Raw genomic sequence first — 22063 nt, 5'->3', positions numbered from 1 at the left:
AGGCTACAGGAACCAGGAACACTACTCAGGTGACCCTGAGGACACAGATAAACCTCCAAGCGCTTCCACCACCCTCTAAAAGGATGCAAATGACCAGCTGTCTGCAAGGAATATAAACCCTTCCATTCTCCACTATCCTGTCTGAGCTGAAGAAGCTTCTTGGATGAGAGGCGAAACGTCTTCAAAAGAAAAAACAAAACAAAACAAGAAAGTCCAGTTTCCTCCTGAAAAATTCATCACTGGAGGTTTTTAAGAAGAGATTGGACAGTCATTTGCCCAGAATAGTATAGGGTCTCCTGCTTGTGCAGGGGGCTGGACTAGATGACCTCCAAAGTCCCTTCCAGCTCTATTCTATTCTGATTCTGTTCTTATTCTGCTACTTAAAAGAACCCAAACTCCGCAAACGGGGTGCTCTCCCTTATCTACGATCCACGATAAGACACCCCCCCTGGCCACGCCCTCTCCGTTTATGAACTTCCCGGCCTCGCCTCCTTTTTTTCCCCCCAACCAAACTCCTTCGGAGGCCGAGCATCTTTCCTGGCGTCCCCGGGCGGGAAGCTCCGCCCCGCGTCCTCCTGACTCTGCTGCGCGCGCTGCGCTATGCCTCCTCCGCCTGCTCCTCCCCTTCCTGCTCCATGCAAAGGGATCTTTGCTGCCGCTGGAGCCGACGCGCATTTCTCGGGATACTTTTTCTTCCCGGGCGGAGTTGGGGAGGGCTAACCGGCGGTTTCCGGGAAAACTCGGAGGGAGCCTGGCCCTGGCTTTCAGCTGATAGCTCCCGATGACAAATGATGGCCAGTGGCGGCGGTGGTGAATCGCGACACCCCGCGGAGGGTGGGCGTCCCAATCTGCAGTTTGTTCCCTTCAGTAGCGCGCTGGACGCAGGTTTCTGGCATGAGCTCACTCAGAAAAAACTCAATGAATACAAACTGGACGAGTCTCCGAAACCGATCAGAGGCTATTACTATAATGGCAAGTAGACCGTAAAACACTTTTCCTTCTTGGAGGGGTCTTGTGGTTCGAGAGACGCGTCCTGCTGTGTGAACTGGGAGAGTTCAGGTTAGGTTCAGCCTAACGCTGGCACGTCCTTCCAAATCCCCGGGAACTCCGAGGGATTTGATATCTGAGTAAACAAGCCTGGCTGGGTTTTCTTACCGCAAGCTAACCTTTCACCCGTGTCCACTATACTGAATATTGACCCTACTTAGAAGCTTCTGCCTTTGCTTAAAGACCTGTTCATTCGACCTTCACTTGAGTGGGTACTACTGGTCGGGGATGAGAAGATTGCCAGTTGCCAGATGTAGCTGGAACACTGTTCCCATGACAGTCTGAAAGGCTATCCTTAACATAAACGGCCAGAGGTTAAAGAACATAGAGAACTAGTAGAAAAGTACCTGTTTCAACACTCCCAAGTAGTTTACTTAAATACGTATAGATCATGATTCAGTTAGTGGGTACCTCTAGGAACACCACCTTCCAAGATTAGTTGAGTATTAGTTAAGTGTTGCAGCATGAATATTATGAAGTACATCTTATGAGAGACTCTGTGTCATAATCGGTTCTCTCCAAGCTGAAGAGCTAGATTGCTCAAGAAGGTGGTTAATGGTGAAAGTAAATTTTCTTTCTGAAATTTGCTATTGCCCCTTCATAAGATGTAGAAGGATGCCAAATACTAAAACATTATGCTTCCCCCATCCCCCCCAAAAGGAATTAAGACAAAAGGCTTCCCAACTCCTCTGTCGTCCTCTGTTATGTGGCTAGGTTTTGACGTGTAAGTGTGTGTGTGTGTGGGGGGGGAGGGAATAAATGGTGGAAAAATTCTTTGTGCAAACAGAATAAGACAGGCATTTTTCTCACATTGTCCTTTGTACATTGCTTCCTGTTATGAAATAGAGAAACAGTTATGAAACTACCACATGGGGAAAGAACATCTGGGCTATTCAGTCATTGACTGAATATATATATTTCAGTCATTGGCTTAATATATTTTTTAAATATTTTAATTGGTTTGTTATTTTAAATTGGGGCCAAATTAATATATATCTTTTTAATTGTTTTTAATGTTTGTATTGTATGTTTTTTATCTGGCTGTACACTGCCCTGAGTCCTTCGGGAGAAGATGCGGTATATAAATTCGAAATAAAATAAAATAAATAAAAAAGAATATGACAGATTGTCATAAATCTGTCTTCACAGAACATTATATGGAGATGTCCCGGATTGTTTAATTGTCACTATTTTAATAACCTGTTTATTTATTTTTTCCTCCCCGTACTAGGAGATCCTCCTGGAATGCCAGCACGTTTAACCCTTGAATTTAGTGCTTTTGATATGTAAGTAATATATCCTTTATCTTGTGCCCTGAAATAGTTATTAGGATACAGAGGCTGATTCTTAGCATTGTAATCATTAGGCTGTAAACCAAGATTTGTATATTAGAATCATGAGTCTGTGAGGGTAGTGGTTCAGGATGCCAGCACAAATGTCTACTTTATGCTAGTGAGGAGGTAGAGAAATGAATAGACACAATACACACATTGAGCGAGCTTTGTTTAAATGAACCAAGAATCACCAGCAGTCTTCACTTGCTGTTCTGGACAAATAGGATTTCTATTTGGCATAATCATTGCAATGGTTGTTTCTATTCCATGAGTTGATAGAGTCAGATACAAGAACTATTAATGGTGCAGATATATTATTTTGCCGCTCTTATTGCATCATCAGATAATCGCCCAGCTGCCCTTTTTAGGGTGACCCGCTCCTTGCTTCACCAGGGAGCATGGGAGGACCCCTTGGAGGGTAGAGCCGAGGATTTTGTACAGTATCTGCATGACAAAATCATTCAGATTCGGGAAGATCTGGACTCCGACTGGGTAGATTCAGGGGGGATGGTGGAGGCTGGTCTTGAGAATGTTATCTGGGAAGAGTTTGACCCTGTGACTCCCGATGACGTGGACAGAATTCTGGGTAGACTGAACGCGACCACATGTTTGTTGGACCCGTGTCCCTCCTGGTTGGTGCTGGCTTCTCGGGAGGTGACATGAGGCTGGCTCCAGGGGATTATAAATGCTTCATTGGGTGAGGGTGACGTTCCCGCTGCCTTGAAAGAGACGGTGGTGAGGCCTCTCCTCAAGAAGCCTTCCCTGGACCCGGCAATGTTAGCAAATTATCGTCCGGTCTCCAACCTTCGCTTTGTGGCGAAGGTTGTTGAGAGTGTGGTTGCGCGACAGCTTCCCCAGCACCTGGATGAAACGGTGTATCTGGATCCGTTCCAGTTGGGCTTCAGACCTGGGTACAGCACGGAAATGGCATTGGTCGTGTTGATTGATGATCTCCGGAGGGCTCGGGACAGGGGTTGCTCCTCTGTCCTGGTCCTGTTAGATCTCTCAGCGGCTTTTGATACCATCAACCATGGTATCATGCTGCACCAGTTGGAAGAGTTGGGGGTGGGGGGCACTGTGTTGCAGTGGTTCTCCTCCTTTCTCTCTGACCAGTTGCAGTCTGTGTTGGCAGGGGGGCAGAGGTTGACCCCGAGGCGCCTTATATGTGGGGTGCCACAGGGGTCGGTCCTCTCGCCCCTTCTGTTCAACATTTATGTGAAGCCACTGGGTGAGATCATCCCTGGTTTCGCAGTGAAGTACCATCAGTACACTGATGACACTCAGCTGTACATCTCCACCGCGGACCACTCCAATGATGCCCTTGAAGTGATGTCCCGGTGCCTGGAGGCCGTGCAGATCTGGATGGGGAGAAACAGACTCAGGCTCAACCCATCCAAGACCGAGTGGCTGTGGTTTCCGGCGTCCCAATATAGTCAGTTGGTGCCATCACTGACTATTGGGGGCGAGTCGTTAGCCCCCACGGAGAGGGCTCGCAACTTGGGCATCCTCCTGGATTCACGGCTGTCTTTAGAAGAGCACTTGACGGCTGTGACCAGGAGGACTTTTCATCAGGTTCGCCTGATCCGCCAGTTGCGTCCCTTTCTAGATCGGGACTCCTTAACGCATGGTCACTCATGCCCTCGTCACTTCCCGCCTGGACTACTGCAATGCTCTCTACATGGGGCTCCCCTTGAGGAGCACCCGGAGGCTCCAACTGGTGCAGGGTGCGGCCGCGTGGGTGGTTATGGGAGCGATGTGGCGTTCCCATGTAACACCTCTCCTGCGCAAGCTGCACTGGCTCCCGGTGGTCTTCTGGGTGCGCTTCAAGGTTTTGGTTACCACCTTTAGAGCACTCCATGGCTTAGGACCTGGATATTTACGGGACCGCCTTCTGCCACCCGTAGCCTCTCACCGGCCAGTACGCTCTCATAGAGAGAGGTTCCTCCAGGTGCCGTCGGCCAAACAGTGTCGACTGGCGGTCCCCAGGGGGAGAGCCTTCTCTGTGGGGGCACCTGCTATCTGGAATGAGCTCCCCCCGGAGGATCCGGGATCTACGCACCTTCCGCCGTGCCCTCCAGTGCTGTGGAGTCGGAGTCGGAGTCGAGGAGTCGGAGTCGGAGGAAATTTTGGGTACCTGGAGTCGGAGTCGGAGTCGGCAAACAATGCACCGACTCCGACTCCGACTCCTACTAAATTTAGATTGGAATTTTAAAAAAAGCAAGTTTAAATGTCCCAATTCACAAAAAGTTATAATTAATGACTTCTCTACTGTAAGAATAAAGACCAATGCATGCAGTGCCTCACGTAACCGCAAAATGAACACGTTAAGTGACCGTGAAGAAGCATGCTTTTCATGTGCTTCACTATAAGGCACGCAACGCACAATTAGGAGTGGCAATACTTATACTTTCCATAGTGTTGTGTTCTGCTGTTACAGGGAACGCAGCGCCCATGGGTAACCTAGCCTCTCACTGATAAGGGATTAAGTAAATATGTTTTTTGCAGGACTAGAGACACTTGCATAAGTGAAGGGAATGGAGGGTCAATAGTTCAAGACTGAAGCTGTAAACCATTTATTGCCAATAAATAGTGGTGGGCGAGGGGCGGGCGACCCAGCAATTTAACAAATGGTTCGGTGGTTTTTTTGTAATTTTATTGGCCCACGGAGCTTCAGCATAGGCTAATTAGCCCTTGATTAGATCGGCTCCCGACCCCCAGCTGATTTGCTCTGAGCTGTTTTGCTCAGTGCTCTTTTGCTTGCTTGGAAAGACTGCAGATTTTTCCCCCCCTAGCTATACTGAAAAAGGAAAGAGAAAGTAAAGCAGGCTGTTGGTTTTGCATGTTAGAAAATTAGGCAGGCAGATTTCTTTTCTTTTTCCTCACCAAAAAAGGTAGGTGCAAACAACGGGAAATTTAGGGAAAAAAGGAGATTTTAAAACACAAAAGAAAAAAAGCTCTATTTAACTAGGGAATTGTAATAATTGAGATACTATTAATTGTATATTGTGTTGAAAGCAGAAATGGTTAAGTTGTGGTTTGGAGGAATATATGGGGGAAATTATTTGGTTTATTATTATTGGTAAATATAATTAATTGATTTGTAAGAAATTGGATTGCATGGAAATAATTGGAATATTCATGTTCATATTGATTAATATACAAAAAAGGTAGTTATATAACTAATTGATTTATATTAAAATGTTGAATTCATATTAAACAACTGTAATATTACATAATTAACCAATGTGAGGATGGATATAAAAATAGATGACAATGGGAAGGGGTATAATATAGAATAGAAGGGAAAAATTGAATTTGATTAAGATTAGAGATGAGGATGAAGGGTAATATTGGTTTTTTACAAAAATAGATGAGGAATAAATATGGCAAAAAGGAAATATAGAAATTGTAAATTTAATTGAAATGACTAAACACTGTTTAAATTTATGAACCGGCCAAATACTCTGTTCAAAGAAAATACATTGTATGTTTGTATGTGTGTTTCTAATTATTGTTATTTATTCATATTTGTTCTCTTTTATTCTTTAAAGTTTAACAATTCATTCTTTATCTTAATATCTTTATATTTGTTTGGGGTTGGCTTTCTTCCCTTTCATCTTTTTTATTGTACAGCAATCTTTCTCCTCAAACCTACCACCTCTCTCTTTTCTTTCCTTCTTACTTTCTCTTCCTCACCCTCTTCTTCTCCTCCCTACTTCCTCTTCCTTTCTCCTTCTCCTCCTCTCTTCCTCCCTCTCTTACCCTCACTCCTACTCTAATTTCCCTTCCCTTCCTTCATCCCTCTCTATTGCTGTATCCTTTTATGTATATGGACTACTCAGAGGGCTGAAAAAGTTATTTCTGACTGGTCCTCTCCCTTTTGACCAGTCCTCGAACTTACGACTGTCCTCACATTTTACGTTTTTGCCCTATCTTGTCACCATGGTGAAGAGAAGCAGTTGTGAAATGAGTGACATGGTTGTTAAAAATGCTGCACGGGCATAAATGTGAGGATGGTCATAAGTGTGAGGACCAGTCAAAAGTGCGAGGACCTGTCAGAAATGACTTTTTTCAGCCCTCTATACACATAGCCATGGCCACCCGGTCACATGACCAGCTAGCCACACCCACCCAGTCACATAACCTCCAAGCCATGCCCACAAAATAAGCCACGCCCACAGAACCGGTAGTAAAAAAATTTAGAACCCACCCCTGGTTGGGGGTCACCACAACATGAGGAACTGTATTAAAGGGTCGCGGCATTAGGAAGGTTGAGAACCACTGGCTTAGAAGAACTTGGTGGAACAGCTTCTTGGATTCAACTGTAAGTGTTTATATTGTATAGGACAAATCATGTCTAGGTTTAGTGCTGGGATATATAGCTTATTTGTTTGTATGTACGTACAACTTACAAGACTGTGTATGTTGATATTAAAAATCTAATTATATGCCAGTTAGTATAACATATTTTATATTTTAGGGAAAGAGGCATCCTAAACAATGGCAAAAAGACTGCTAACAACAAACACAACAAAGTCTACTGTTTATGAGCACTTTGCATTATCAAGTGATGGAAAACATTACGTGTGCCAATGTATTAGAAAAGATGATGATGGTGAAAAACAATGTGATGCAAAAATTAGCAGTTTCAGTGGGCCTGATAAAAATGCACCTACAAGAGCATCAAATTTGAAAAGACACTTACAGCGTTTTCATCCCAAAGTGTTAGAAGCCGTGAATGAGAAAGATAGCAATGAAAACATTGCATCTACTTCTGTGACAAAAAACGTTCAGAAATCTACTGGAGAACAATCACAAATAAGAAAATTCTTTATATCTGACAAAGTTACCATAAGGATGACACCAGAAAAATTCAAACACCACATTATTGAAATGGTAGTAAAGAATAGTGTACCACTATCCTTCTTTTCACAGACAGCCTTTTTAGGCCTAAATGGAGAAATGGCAAAAAAACTTGGTGTTTCTCTGGAAAGAGAAAGTATAAGGAAACTTATAATTGAGGAGGCCAAATGTAAAAAGGAAGAACTACAGAAAGTTATGAAAGGACGTTTTGTCTTCCTTAAAATGGATGCATGCACACGTCACAGAGTCAATTATTTCGCTATTAATGTTAGATTTGTGGATGAAAATAACAAAACAATAACACGGACCCTCGGAGTAAAGGACACTCAGGCACATCACACCAGTGATTACCTTCAGAAGTTAGTGGAGGGTGTTCTAGAAGATTTTGAAATTAAAAAGGAACAGATTTTATGTGTTGTGACAGATAACGCTTCTAACATGTTGAGCACAATTGAGAAGATGAAGGCAGATGAAGAAGGTATCAAACAGATATTAGACTTAGAGGAAGACAGCTCTGCAAGTATTAGAGAAAGTTTAGAAACTGAAGAGAATGCTGACATTTTTTTAGACAACTTTGTTGAAGAAGCATTGAAGCTTGCTACTATTCATCATATGCGATGTGCTGTTCATACACTGCAACTTGCCATAAGAGATGGATTAAAAGATCGCCATGCAGCTACATTAATTGGCAAATTACGGCAAGTAACTGTTGCAGCCAGGGCCCCAAAAACAGATGCAATTTTGAAAAGACGTGCAGGAAAAGGAGCCATTTTGGATCAAACAACTCGCTGGGGAAGCACTTATTTAATGGTGAAGCGTTTGCTTGAACTTAAAGACTTCATAGAAGAAATGGACAATGAAAATCTTGCATTAACTGCAAGCCAGTGGACACAAACAAAAGAGCTGGAGAACCTTCTTTCTCACCCCTTCACTGTCACCAAGAGGTTGCAATGTGATGATCTAACCCCGGGTAAATTCCTCTTGGAATGGAAGAGCCTGTTATATCGCCTGAACAAAAATGGAGGGTTAATAGCTGAGGGCATTGCATCTTCAATGATGAAAAGAGAGAGTCTTTTGCTGGAAAATGAAATCTTGTTAGCGGCTATTTATGTCGACCCAATGAGCCGACTTTTATTGAACAGTAAACAGATTGCTACTGGGAAAAAGGCCCTCTATGATGTAGCAGTTCGCATGAAGGGATTACGACCTGAAATACCTCCACAGGAGGATGGAGTTCTTTTAAGCAATAGTGGTAACTCAGAATCATCTTCTTCAAACGAAGAATTAGACTTTGATTCCTTCTTAGACAAAATGGAAGTTGCTAAAGGAAAGCGACGTCGCATAAGCGTTACAGAACCAGTAAATGTCCAAATAAAAAAATTCCAACAGGAGTTTTATAAAGCACTAAAAGAAGTTGAAAAGTATGATCGCTCATCAAAACTTACTGTTGAAGAAGCCATCCTTGTTTATCCAGAGATCGTTAGTGATGTGGCCAGAATAGTTACTGCAATGCCACCCACCCAAGTCAGTGTCGAAAGATTATTTTCAGCCCTAAAAATAATAAAGTCTGACTTAAGAGCCTCTATGAAAGAGGATCTGGCAGAGGCAATTCTCTTCCTTAGAACTCTACATTGAATTGATTTGCATTTGCTAAGCCTATAACTACATTTCAAGATTAATATAAACCATTTCTAGGTTTTACAGATTTTGTTTTTGGTTCATATATATAAGCTTTGTTTTTGTTCTAAAACAACCAAATAATGTGGTTTGTATTTTTGAACTGGTAAAGTTCCTGTTCCTGATGTTTATGCCTGCTGCTACTATCCAGCAACTTGATTAATTAAATTAATAAAAAAAAATTAATAAAACTTTGTTGTTTTCATTGTGTTTGTCTTTTGCTTAAACTGTTCAATACAGTAGACTGTTGGCTTCCCAGCCAGTAGTCCTGTGGTAATGACATGTATGTTGCCTTTCTTTCCTTCAAGGAATGTATAAAATACATTCGCATATTAATACAGAGGAGTCGGAGTCGGAGTCGGAGTCGGAGTCGGAAGTACAAAAAACTGAGGAGTCGGAGTCGGAGTCGGAGTCGGAACATTTATCTCCCGACTCCACAGCTCTGGTGCCCTCAAGACTTTTTTATTTCAACAGGCCGGCCTGGCCTAACTTTTCTCTTTTAACTTTTTAAATTGTAAATTTTAAATTTGTCTTAAGTATTGGGGATGCTTTAATTTGTCCCAGGCCAAATTATTTAATGTGATTTTATACTGTCTTTTAAATTTTGTAATCTATGTGTTTTATTTTTTGGTTGTTCACCGCCCTGAGTCCTTTGGGAGTAGGGCGGTATATAAATTTAATAAAATAAAAATAAATAAATAAAAATAAATTAGGTTGGCATGTGTTTGGAGTGATGCCAGTTAATGAGACATTGAACATGCAATGTCTCTAAAGGAAGCTTTCAATTTGCTATACAGCAGCTCATGAAGAGTTTATAACAATTTGTTTTGGATCTTGTGGTGGGGATCAGGTCTCTACATTTTAACCACTTGGAGAATAAATCAGTAGTGTACAATTGCTTCCGAAGGCCAGTTTGATAATACCAAGGAACCTGGAGACTTCAAGAATTAGGAAAAATGAGTATGAAGGAGTAATCCTCAAAAGAAGCCTAAAGGTTGAAAGTTAAAAAGCCTTGTGGTTGAAAAACAGGACAGATCCAGAAGGAAAAATATAAACCACATATTGGTTGGGCTAGATTGATACAATTCAGCAGTTTTTTTTGGCAGGAGCATGGGATGTTAGCCATTGTCTTTTTCCAGATGACTTTCAATTTCCCAATCCTTCCAAAGCCCTGAGGTTCTCTCAATCCAGCTAGGCCCAGTTCTGTTAACTGAAGAAAGGGGTACTTAAATAAATAACAGAAATATAGGAGAAATATAAAGCTTAAGTGAGGGAGAGATAAGGACTGGTAAGCGAAATAAATATGGAGTTTGAAGAACAATATTTCTGTTACAAGATGTAACTTTTAGCATAACGTGGTCAATCAAGTGTCAGGTAAGCAGGCTTGTCTGAACCCCGTGCTTCCTTCTTACGCGAATGTGGCGTTTTAGAGGCTAAACCACATTCCACAGATAAAATCTTTGCTGCTTATTTGCAAAAGACTCATGGCCTGTTTTCCTGCTTAGAGTGAAGTAATCATTCTATGAAACAGAAAATTAATGGTCAAGGCTATGCATGTTACTCTGTTCAGGGTTCTAATTGGCTTCCTTTTTACACTTTTCATCAATCCAATGCCTGTCACCTTTTCTTTTGTAGCCAACGTCCATGCAAAGGTAAAACGCAACTGTTGGAACTGATGTTGAGATGATATATTACACAATATATATGGGCTGACTTACATTACTGTCTAAAATATCTTTTTTTTTTTTCATTTCATTCTTACTTCTAAATTGTTGGTAAAGTATGTGCTTAAGTTAAGACTACAGTAAATGCCATATACATTTTAAGATTGTTTCTTTTCCCTCCAGGAATGGCCCAACACCAGCACATTGTTGCCCTGCTATTGGAAGGTTATATAATACCAATACACTGGAATCCTTCAAATCCTGTGATAAAAAGCTTCTCCTTGAAGAAGCAGCAACTGAGGTAAGGTAAAATGGGAATGTGTTCCCCAAACCTGAAGCACTGATGAAAAACAGTGCATTGTGAATAACCTATAGTTGTTTTATGAACAATGCAATTTTACTGAATTGAATAAAAGTTGGCCCCCCAATTCACATGCATTGTTATTTTAGACTTTCATCTCATTTCAAGAAAGGAGTGCTTATATTTCAGCACAAAACTGTCTAATAATATATTATTTGGATAGTCCTATCACAGATCAAACAATGAACAGGTATTCCAGGGTTTATTGAGCTTTTTTTCAGGCTGCAGAATTTGTAAGCTAAAAAAAAGAAAAGAAAACAATTTCTAGAACCCCAATTGGGAGGTAAAGCTCTAATGAAAAAAATTAGTTGCGCTTGGATTAGCCCCCTCCCTTAATTCCTTGTGGAACTTTATAATTCCATACAACACAGTTTGAGAAATCCAGAAACTGAACAATTACAATTTTGTAAATGAATAAATAGTCAACAAGGGGAGGAGTACAAGATGAAAAATCTCAAAATCACGAATCTCCATGTTGGCTTATCTTGCTTGTTTGCCATGTTCCTTTTGTTTTGTTTTGTTTTAAACAAAAAAGGAAAACTAATTGGTCATGGGTGAGGACTGTAACCTTTTAGATCCAATTGAAGTATAGAACTCAACAAACATTAACCTTACTTTTGCTGGCTATGGCTGGCACTTCAGCAATATGTCATTGAAGACAGAATGCTATAGATGTTCATTTGAGAGCAGGCTCCTAGACTGAGCTCTGAATTTTGAAATGCTCACAATTCAAAATTTCAGTAACTCATTAGATGCTGCTCAGTTTTGGGCTTCTCACTTGCAGCATTGACTAGATATTGTGCATGAATATTTGAAACTACTTTAAAAAAAAGAAGGCAGCATTTTTAAAACTATGACATTCAAATGTACATTGTTGTGTTTTAGAGGACTATAAATAAAACCAATCATTTATTTGCTGTTTCCCAAGAAACTTTCCAAGTGTTCAGGGTAAAGTTTAATCTGTCTACAAAATATGTTTGTTGTTGATCCTTGTCCTCTTTTACAGAAATTGTTGTGTAAATCAGATGGATTGCTTAGTGTGATTTGATAATAGTGAAATCAGTGGAATCTTTGTGTTTATTCATTATTTGCCACTTTATAATTATACTTGCACACTAGTTTACAATGAAGATTAAGCCAAATTAAATTTTGTTACAATAAATATGTAGCATACAATATGTAGCATATTTTGTTCAACAGCCATGAAATTAGTCACTAATATCCTGGGTGATTCTGTTTCTTTTCTCTCCCCATAGATATGGGATGCAATAACATCGGGGGATGCCATTAAAAATCCTGTTTTATTGAACAAATTTCTTCTCTTAACATTTGCAGTAAGTTAAATTGTACAAAAAAAGATACCAAATGATCCATAGTTACAAACAATACTAATACTGTTATCCCTGTATCCCAGTTAATGGATCACACATCTGCCATCCACAAAATCCAATCTGTTGGGAAATACATTTACAGGTAATTGGGATAAGCAACACTGCTGCTGAGTGAAACAGCTTCTAAGTGGAAAATCTCATGACTAGGACTGTGCTTTCCACCTGGAAATAAACAGGACTATCAGTTTCACATTTTTGACTTTTGTTTACCTCCTAGTCACTTCTCTGCCCCTTGGAATATTTGAGTGCCTACTTTCTGTCGTGTATACATCAGAAGCAATGTGATCATATCACAGCTATGCAAACAGGTTTTTTTTCTTGAAATTCCATTCTCTCCAATCTCTCTGCAAGAGTGAGGGACAGAAAAAAGCAATTTATTTTTGTAGGCAATCTCTCTTCTCTCAATATGATCACATTGCTTTCAATGTATAGAAGGGAAAACTACTTACTCTCTTGAAATCTCTTTTTCTCCAATCTCTCTGCTCTGCAAGGGGAGGGAAAAAATACACATGTCTGGTACAGGATACTGTGTACTGATCATAATAGCGATCCCATGACTAATGGACGCGATGAAAGTCATAAATCGACTGTAACAGTATTTATTTCAGCACTGTTGTAATTTTGAACAGTTGCTTAATGAATTGTTGGTAAGTGAGGACTATTGTATACCATTTCTCACACTATTGTCTTCAATAGTATTTTGTAAATGGGGAGTAAGGGAGAGAATATGCTTGCATAAGAAAAAAAAATGTGCATGTGATGGACGGTATACTAACAAGACATGCCTTTCTGAAGATTAAAGGCACGTGATAAATGACAGCCCATTTCTGCAGTTGCAGAAGAATGTTCACCTGGCCGTCTGACATGCCATGTGAACATTTTAAAGATGGTGGAGAAGATACGCAAGGCTGAGAAATCCATAAAAAACTTGGAATTTGAACCAATCTCTTGAGATTCTATTGAAGTATTTGGACTCATTCAGGGTGATGCTTAAGAAGATGGGGGTCATTTCTGATGCTGAAAGAAGTCTCTTTTCCTTTGATTTGAAGTGTAAGAATTAGATCAAATACTCTTTCCAGGTTAATACCAAGTTCTGAAGTATTTATATAATTTCTCCCTTAGGATCTAAAGAGATACCGTTTCTATTACTGGTTTTGCTATCCTGCATTGTATGTCCCAGAAGGTATCCCTTTGGTTAAACAGCCAGTGCCTCTGAATACAAAGTTCTCTCCAACTCAGGTAATTAAAAACATTACACAGATACAGTAGCCTAGCACACACAGTACTTTTCATAACATAGAACATAAAGTAATTTATTACATCATTACTAAGCACAAATACGGTAAATAGTGTTTTATGGATTTTTATATCTACCTCTGTCTGGATGAAATTTTCTAAACTGTCTTCATTATTTCAGTGACCGACAGGGTTGAAGAATGGGTACTCAAAAAAGTTTTTTTAGGAGAGATATCTCCATTATAAGACTGTATCCTAACAAAATTTGCTACACAAACACTTTTCTTCCACTTCAGTGAACTGTTATTTCTGGCTGTTTTTTTCCTGGAAGAAATGTTTAACAGAAATTGTGGTCTTTGTCCCTATTGCAGGTTGTAGACATAATCTTTTTTTTTTTTATCACAGTGTCTTGTGAGATTTTTATTGCTATTTGTTTTTCATGTTCTCTTGTTTTTGCTCTGTTGCTCATAAAGATAGGAAGTAAAGATATAAAATGGGTTTCTGTCCCTAAATTCAGTACAATTGAAAATGGCAAAATTCTTAATACTCAGAATGCCACTATTATCCTGATCAAAGTCTCTTTGAATTGGGAGCAACTGACCCATAAAAGAAACAGTTTATCATAGTCTTAGACCTGTACAAGAAGTATGCCCATCTATCTATAAGCGCCTTTATATCTACCTCAAGATACTAGTAAATAAATTTTAAGATAAAATTAAACTACATCTATTAAACAACCTGACTAGGTGTGAATAAGAGCCAAAAGGAACTATCTATGTTTAAGCTATAAGTGTGATAGCATCTAAAATTACATAAAATTAGAAAACAGTATTTGGACGTTTTAGTGATCAGGTAAACTCTTGAACTGTGAAGAAGATTATTCATCTTCCCTGTTTTTGGTGTTGGCAACCCACTGTGTATTATGTGATATTTCAAAAGCTGCCAACATTTCAGAGGAGAAGTCTGTATGCATGGGACAGTTCTTTTTTTTTTATTGAATCCTAACTGTACAAAATCATTTTCAGTGTGAAAAAAGGATTTTCTCTCACAAGGCTTGTAAATCTGAAGAATGATTTATTTGACCATTTGCGAGGATTTTATAACACATATCTAATAATGTGTTAAACTAAATAAGTTCTGCAGAATTTATTTTCTTGAAAAAGGTTAACATTACTCAGTGCTACAAGCAGCAACTGATTTCAGGTGACAGTTCAAAATCTGGGGTAATATAAATTAGATAATATAATTGGTGATTAATAGTTGGGATTGCAGATTGGTCCCTCGACCTTCTTAAGTGCCACAGGAGGCTAGTTGCTTGCGTGACCACACTACACAAGGCAGAGCTGATTTTTTTCTCCTCCGTTTTGGGTAGGGAGCAGACTCTAGAAGAAAGAGTTATTTTCTCATTCTTAAATTCCCCGCTTCAGCTTAAAAAAAAGCCTTTTGGTTGTCATTTTTCAAGGATTTGGAATTCTTTAAAAGGTAAAGATAATAGTGAATGGCATCTCAACTCAATCTTAAATAAAATAAATGTTAAAAACCTTCCAAAATTCACTAATGTTATTCATCCTAGGCTGCAAATGCAGTTTGTGTATGATAAAAATTGAACAGGACGTGGGAAGAGCATAGGTGGTTGGCATAAGGGAAATGAAATGACATAAAATCTTTTATCCTGTTTTAGAAAAAAAACTCCTGTTGTATACATTTTTTTTATTTTGATTTTATTGCCTTGCTCTGCTTCTGGGTTTAGTGAATGCTGTGAGTTCTGTTTAATTTTGGGCTCACCTTCGGCTTTAAGCTATATGATTCACATCATGGACTCCAGAATTGGAGCTTTCCTTGACTAAAAAGGTATGACCTCCCTCCCTTCAGAGTAATAGAGATAGAATTGAGGAAAATGGCCTACCTCTTGCCCTTTAACTAGATGCTGTGAACTGTATTGGGTAAATGGAGATGGGCCTGCTTTATAGCCTGCTTCTAAGGGATTTTCTAAAATTGGAGCATCCACAGTTCCAGGTGAGCAGCTCTCAAGCTTCTTGTTTGTATCTGCTTCTAGACAGTTAAACTCTGTTCACTATTCTTGGTACTTATTAAATGAATAAGATAGACCCGAATGAGAAACAGACACCATTCAGATCTAAATCTGACCATTCAGATCTAGATTTGTTAGTAGTAACCAATTTTGCAAATGTGAATATGCTTCTCTTGCTTGCCTTATTTATCTTCATGAGAATTAAGAGGAGGGGAAGTGCCTGAGGTGTTTTCCTAACCCACTTTCTTGGCCTGCTCTTAAGCATTGTTTATCTGATTGTTGCTTTGGAAGTGGGTCTTCCCTCTGTCCATTAAAGCCAGCCTCTTTAGTCATCACAATACTGGAAATCATCTCCAATATGGGATTTAATATGCAAAATACTGCTACAGATTGCTAATTAGGTTTGGCATATTGGAAGATGCAGCTGCTCTCCTGGGAGCTGAACTTTGGCAACATCTGAAAGAATGAATGTTGTGAGCCTCTGCAGTGCTGCTTCATTTGCCTTAACTTACTCTGTAGCTTTAAGGCCTGTTTCCCCAGCCCAGCCCAGCCCAGCTCAGCTCTCATATTGATATTAATAAGCCCACCGGGGGAGTTGGTGGTCTTGAAGTAGCCAACTGCTTCTTGCCATCCAAACATTTTCATCTTAATGATTTTTTAAAATGCTTTGCATTGGCTTTTGTGTTTTTTATTCTGAGCTCTAATGAACATTATTTTTTTTTGCATTTTCTTTTGCTGATTAATTGCTCCTTTTCAGTTAACCTCTTTTTAAAACTATTACTAGATGGATCCATTACTAAATGGATTTTTAGCCTCTTGGAGTTCTGCAAGTGGACAAATGCAGCAATATTTTTGTATGAAGGAAACTTAGTTGATTGTCTCTGTCTTTTTTCAGACTGAAGCCCTCCAGAATTCATATGATCAACTTTGCCAGAAAGAAGGTCTTACAGCCCTGCCTTATTTTTTAATTAAATGCCATGAAGATTCAGTCCACGTATCCTTACTTAGGAACTGGGATGACTTTTTTTCTGATCAACGGGAAAAGGTAAAAAGATACGCAGATGAGCAAAATACAGAGCGCTGAAATTAACATTCCCATAATTTCTAGAGCATTCAATTCTTAGTAATAGGATAGAGCAGGGGTGTCAAACTCAAGGCCCGCGGGCCAGATGTGGCCTGCAATGTGGTTGGATCAGCCCATGTCCTGGAAAATGTAAGGGGCCGGCCCATGTTGCTTCAGCCCAGTCTACCTGCATAGCTTCAGCCCGGTCAACCTGCATCGCTTTGGCCCGGTCTACCCAATGTGAAGAGGAAACATCGACCCAGCGTGGCTTCGGTTTGGTCTACCCAATGCAAAGAGGAAACATGCCAGCAGTTTGGGGAGTGGCGTCAAGCTGGCCACACTTACTCAATTGGCCACGCCTACCCATCCGGCCACACCCAGTGAGTGGTGTCAAGCTGGCTATGCCCACCCAGTCAGCCACGCACACACCCCTTCCCGAGGTCAACCACAGCCCTGATGTGGCCCTCAATGAAATTGAGTTTAACACCCTGGGATAGAGGAAAGAGAGTAAAATTAGATGGATATTGGGGAAAAGGAGCCTGTAAGAGCCTGTATAATTTTGAAAATAAAAGACTTCTCTCAATTCTGAATTTATTATTCTGGGGTTTTAGGCTTAGCTCTGACTTAAGGGTAAAACTACTTTACTCCCAGACAACTTTGAAATGAAAAGTGAGCAGGCCTAAGGTGTGGAGTTTTAAAATAGCTCAAGGATAAGAAGATGAAACAGATAAAGGAGCTGCTGCTTTGTATATGGGAGAAGCTTTTCCATTTTGCTTTTTGGGTGAAGGGACAAATATGGTTATTCTGTGTATATATGCAATATTGCCACTTTTGTTAGCCAAAGAGAAAGTCAAGTGTGGATACCTTGGATTTATTGGGTTTTAGCTTTCTAATCACAAATATACTGCCTGAAGGTGATTGGAAGGGCTTTAGGCAATGCAAAAACGCATGATATGACCACATCACTTAGTATTTCCTCAGGCCAATTTCACAAATGGAAATTAATTACAAATAAAAACATGGAATTTGTGTCATTGTCTGGATTTTTGCTAGAGTTAATTTGCTTGCTTGGAAATGTACGATGTGGTTATTGTGTAATATGTGAAGAAATTGTTCTATTCACTTAATTTGGATCTTCTGTAGATTAATACTCTAGTCCAGTTTATCTATACACATAAAATTAGCAACTTTTGGACTCTATCAGTGTTAACGTATAATAGTCTTATTATGTTATTTTTCTTTCTTTGCAGGTGACGTTTGGTGTTTATGACCCCTGTAATTTCACCCAATATCCAGGATGGCCACTGAGAAATATGCTGATCCTTGCAGCGCACAGATGGTATTTATTATTAGGTGATGCCTTGAACATGGTTTTTCCATGGTTGCAATCCTAATCACTCTCTGTGAAGTTAATCGCACTGAATTTGGTAGAGCTTATTTTTCAGTATAGGATTAAACAGAATCTATTACAGTATAAACATTATAGCTTACCCCAATCCTAAAGGACTCTGGGTGGGAAACAGCAAAGTCCAGAAATATGCATTAAAATCATATAAATAATAACAAGTTCAAATATTTTTTAAAAAAATGGGTGCACAAAAAGTGGCATTTGTGTAAACCAGGTATTAAATGTCCTTTGGGGTGTATGTGTGTGAATCTTTGGTTTGTTTTTTTCAAAGTACCTTAGAGTAGCAACTGTCCAAACCTCGGGGGCCAGTGTGTTTTCTATAAACGAGAGCCAATTCTGAGTTACACAATCCTCTCTACACAATCCCTAGTTCATGTTTTGGTTTGCCTTAATGACTCATCTAAATCAGATCAAAGCCTCAGCAGAATTTAAATAAGGACCTTAGTTACCATCAGAAACTTTGGTTTTTGCTAGGCATTTACCATTTAAGGAAGAACTTTTTCTCAGATTCCATGTTTGCATGGTCAATCCCTAGGTTGTTCTGTTGTTCAAAAAATTCTTGCTCTGTAATGTCCAGCACAACATGTTGGTTAAATGAATAGATTGTAAGGTAACAGTCCGATTTCACTGGACAATAAATTTTTGTTTTTGCTTCCTGAAACACTTTTGGCGGTTATGATAGACCCCTTCAAACTGAACATAAATATAATTTCAGAATAACTGTACCACATAGAAATCTTAAGAAATACGTTATCTTTTATTGATTTAATTCATTTAATTACATGTTTCCAATTCCAATGGAAACGTGATTAAATGCGTTACAGTCAATAAAAGATAGTATCACATTTCTTAAGATTTCTATGTGATACAGTTATTCTGAAATTATATTTGTGTTCCATTTGAAGGGGGTCTATCATCGCCAAAAGTGTTTCAGAAACCAAATTTATTGTCCAGTGAAATAGGACTGTTAACAGGGCTAAATATATTTTGCTGCTGATTTTCATTTGCAAATAGCATCTAATCTATATCACTTCAGTGACCAACAATAGTCAGCCAGCATTGATGGATTCTAGTTCCCCTGATACTTTTCCATTATGGCGATGTCTTGGTGAAACTTTTCACCATGTTCGTTACTGACCAGAACTAGATTTTAGGGGAAAGAAGTCCCAGGTGTGAATTCAGAATGTGACATATTGCACTTTATGATCTCGTATACTGAAACAAGTATGTCAACCAACTGAATGTAGTTTGGTGTTCTTTAGTTGCCAAGAAAAAATTCTCAATGACATCCTTAAATGTTTTCCAGACCATTTTCTCTGGCCCCACTAACATATCTTTGAACTGCTTGTCACTGATGACATATCTGATCTGTGGACCAACAAAAATGCCTTCCTTAACTGATCGTGGCATCAGTGATTCCTGGAAACATTTGCTTGAATGACGAAAACCTTCACTTTCCTTGGTCACTGCTTTCACACATTTTTTTGTTAGTCTGAGGTTTATGTGAAATGGAGGCAAAAATAACTTTGTTGGGTCAACAAGTGGCTCAAGTGTCGTACTTTTTTATCCTGGAATCAAATTCTTCAGAGTGGCCATTTCTTTTTAATATAACATGACTCTCCTACATGGCTATCCCATTCGTATATATAACAACAGCACTTGGTATAACCCAAGATGCATTTCAAGCAACAGAGCCACTACTTTTTAGATCTCCACAGGTATTTCAGGTGTATTTGGTATATTGGATCTGCTTCAACAACACTTCCATGTTTTGATATGTTTCTTTTGAGAGTGCAACATAGCCAATAAACTGAAGGGTACATATTGTCATTATGTAAAAATAGGAAATTTCTATAAAATGTTATGTGATATGTTAAAATTACAGGTTATTTTAATGATTAGCATCCAAAAGTATAAAATACATCCAAAAGTGTGCAGGAAGCAAAATCTTGGTTGTCTGGTACAGGTAGTTCTCAACTTACAACCACAATTGAGCCTGAAATTTATGTTGCTAAGAGAGGAATTTGTTAAGTCAGAAGGTCGCGAAAATGAAATCACATGACCCCGGGACACTGCAACCGTCATAAATATAAAAGTCACTCTTTTCCAGTGCCATTGTAACTTCAAACAGTCACTAAACGAACTGTTGTAAGTCAAGGACTACCTGTATTTTGTTTTCCTCAGGTAAACTGAATAACTTTTGAGCTAGCAAATGAGTTTGAAACTGTTGAGTTGTGTGACTATTGAAACATAATCCTTTTGGAAAGTTGTTCTGGTATCACGTTAAGAGAGTTGCCTGTAGTTTTCCTGGGGTATTGGAGCCGCTACTTTTACAGAATTTTCACTCCTGACAGGGGAGGCCTTCTTCAGTCTGTTGAAGTGCTCTGCTTCCGAGACAGGACCATGCAGGGAGCCCGAGACATTTCCCACAGCATTCTTTTTGAAGTAAAGCTTCCACAGCTGACAAGCAGTTCAGGTAACCCTTCTGAAAGATAAGTGTTTATGATGGATTTTGTTGCTCTTTGTGGAGTGTGGTAGGCGGGGTTATTGGATAATTCCCAAAGAGAGAAGAAATAAAAGTGCTTCTATTTCTGTAAATAAAGGCCTGCTTCAGTCTTAGTTAGTAAAACATCTTTAGAAAAAGATCCGTTTTATCTTAATGCCAATTTTGAGTTTTCTCTGTTCCTGCCAGTTGCCTATGTTTCTATTATTTCCATCATGTAATGCAACAATTGACAATGTGTTTAATTACTAAAACATTTCTAGCTTCAAATTCATAATTCTGTTTGATTTAATAGCTCCGTCTTTTGTTATGCTATGTTGTCCAAAAAAGGCAATGTGCTGTTTATTCATTTCCATCTGAACTCATCAGTTAGCTCTGTATGCTTCAAGAATACAATTAAGTCATACTTATGTTGTCAATATATAATCTTTTTTTATGACCAAGATAATTATTACATGATGCTAATTATTACATTTAAAATTCAAAAGATCCTAGATCTAAATTAGTCTGTCCTTTGACGTGCATTTGCCTATCCTGTCTGATTATCATATAAGATCTTTGAGAGTAACTTCAAAGATGGGGCTAATGGTGACATACAGGATTACCTCTTCCAAAATGGTTTCATTTGAGCAAGCTTTTCGTTTTTCTACATTAAATTTTCTTTGTAAGTTTTTCTTCTTTTGGTGTTGTCCTAATGTGGGTATGTTTTTGCCTCATTTAAAAGAGATGTCGGTTATAGACCTTTGTGTGTGTGTGTGTGTGTGTGTGTGTGTGTGTGCCTTCAAGACAGCCTTGACTTCTTGTGACTGCCTAGTCAAACCTCAGCAGTTTTCTTGTCAATATTTTCAGAAATGGCTTGCCCTTCCTTCTTCCTAGGTCTGAGAGAGAGAGAGTCTGGCCCAAGGTCATACAGCTGTGCCTGAAGCAGAACTAGAATTCACTGTCTCCTGGTGCCTTAAAAGTTGCACTAAATTGACTCTCTAAACTATATACATAGATGTTTGTGTGTGAGAGAGAGACAGACAGACAGAGATAAATTAAGATCTGTTGCTTTTATCTTCAATAGCTAGGGAAGTGGAACTCACTAAGAATAATATGGTTGAATGATATCATATTTTTGATTCTTTGATTTTGATTCCCAGTGAGGAGTGTCAGCCAATTAATTTTTAATGAGAAAGCTCTGAATATTTCCTTCACCTAATTTTTTTTTTAAAAATGTACTAATAGGAGATAGCTGCATGATGAAAAATACACAACTGAGGATTTCAGATTTAGGGAAACAGTACTGAGATTTAGAGAACAGAAATGTGTATAATGAAGTCTACAGTTATAAACTCTTACTGCTCTTAATACCAAAAGCTTAATTTTTTAATTAACTGGGATGTTTTCAATAAAATATCTTGATTGTAGTTGTTGTTAATGATGCTTCAAGTTATTTTAGGCTAGGACAGGGCAACATGTGGCATTTGTTTAGTGCTTAGAAC

The 22063-nt window shown here is 39.1% G+C and overlaps 1 protein-coding gene across 2 annotated transcripts in view; it reads left to right on the top strand.

Moving 5' to 3' along the window:
• Window positions 1-720: 720 nt before the first annotated feature.
• Window positions 721-22063, top strand: part of ATG7 (autophagy related 7) — a 104685-nt gene continuing 83342 nt past the window's right edge. For both annotated transcript variants that reach the window (XM_070933669.1, XM_070933670.1), the window contains exons 1-8: window positions 721-972; window positions 2279-2333; window positions 10769-10886; window positions 12203-12280; window positions 13460-13576; window positions 16501-16650; window positions 17919-18007; window positions 20431-20552. In XM_070933669.1, coding sequence (XP_070789770.1) covers window positions 789-972; window positions 2279-2333; window positions 10769-10886; window positions 12203-12280; window positions 13460-13576; window positions 16501-16650; window positions 17919-18007; window positions 20431-20552 — 913 coding nt within the window. In that variant the 5' untranslated portion in view covers window positions 721-788. The remainder of the gene's footprint in view (window positions 973-2278; window positions 2334-10768; window positions 10887-12202; window positions 12281-13459; window positions 13577-16500; window positions 16651-17918; window positions 18008-20430; window positions 20553-22063) is intronic.

Source organism: Pituophis catenifer, unplaced genomic scaffold (genome assembly GCF_029215685.1).
Source record: "Pituophis catenifer annectens isolate HBS135680 unplaced genomic scaffold, rPitCat1.0.hap2 SCAF_2, whole genome shotgun sequence".
Classification (NCBI taxonomy): domain Eukaryota; kingdom Metazoa; phylum Chordata; class Lepidosauria; order Squamata; family Colubridae; genus Pituophis; species Pituophis catenifer.
This window is presented reverse-complemented; position numbering and strand designations above follow the sequence as displayed.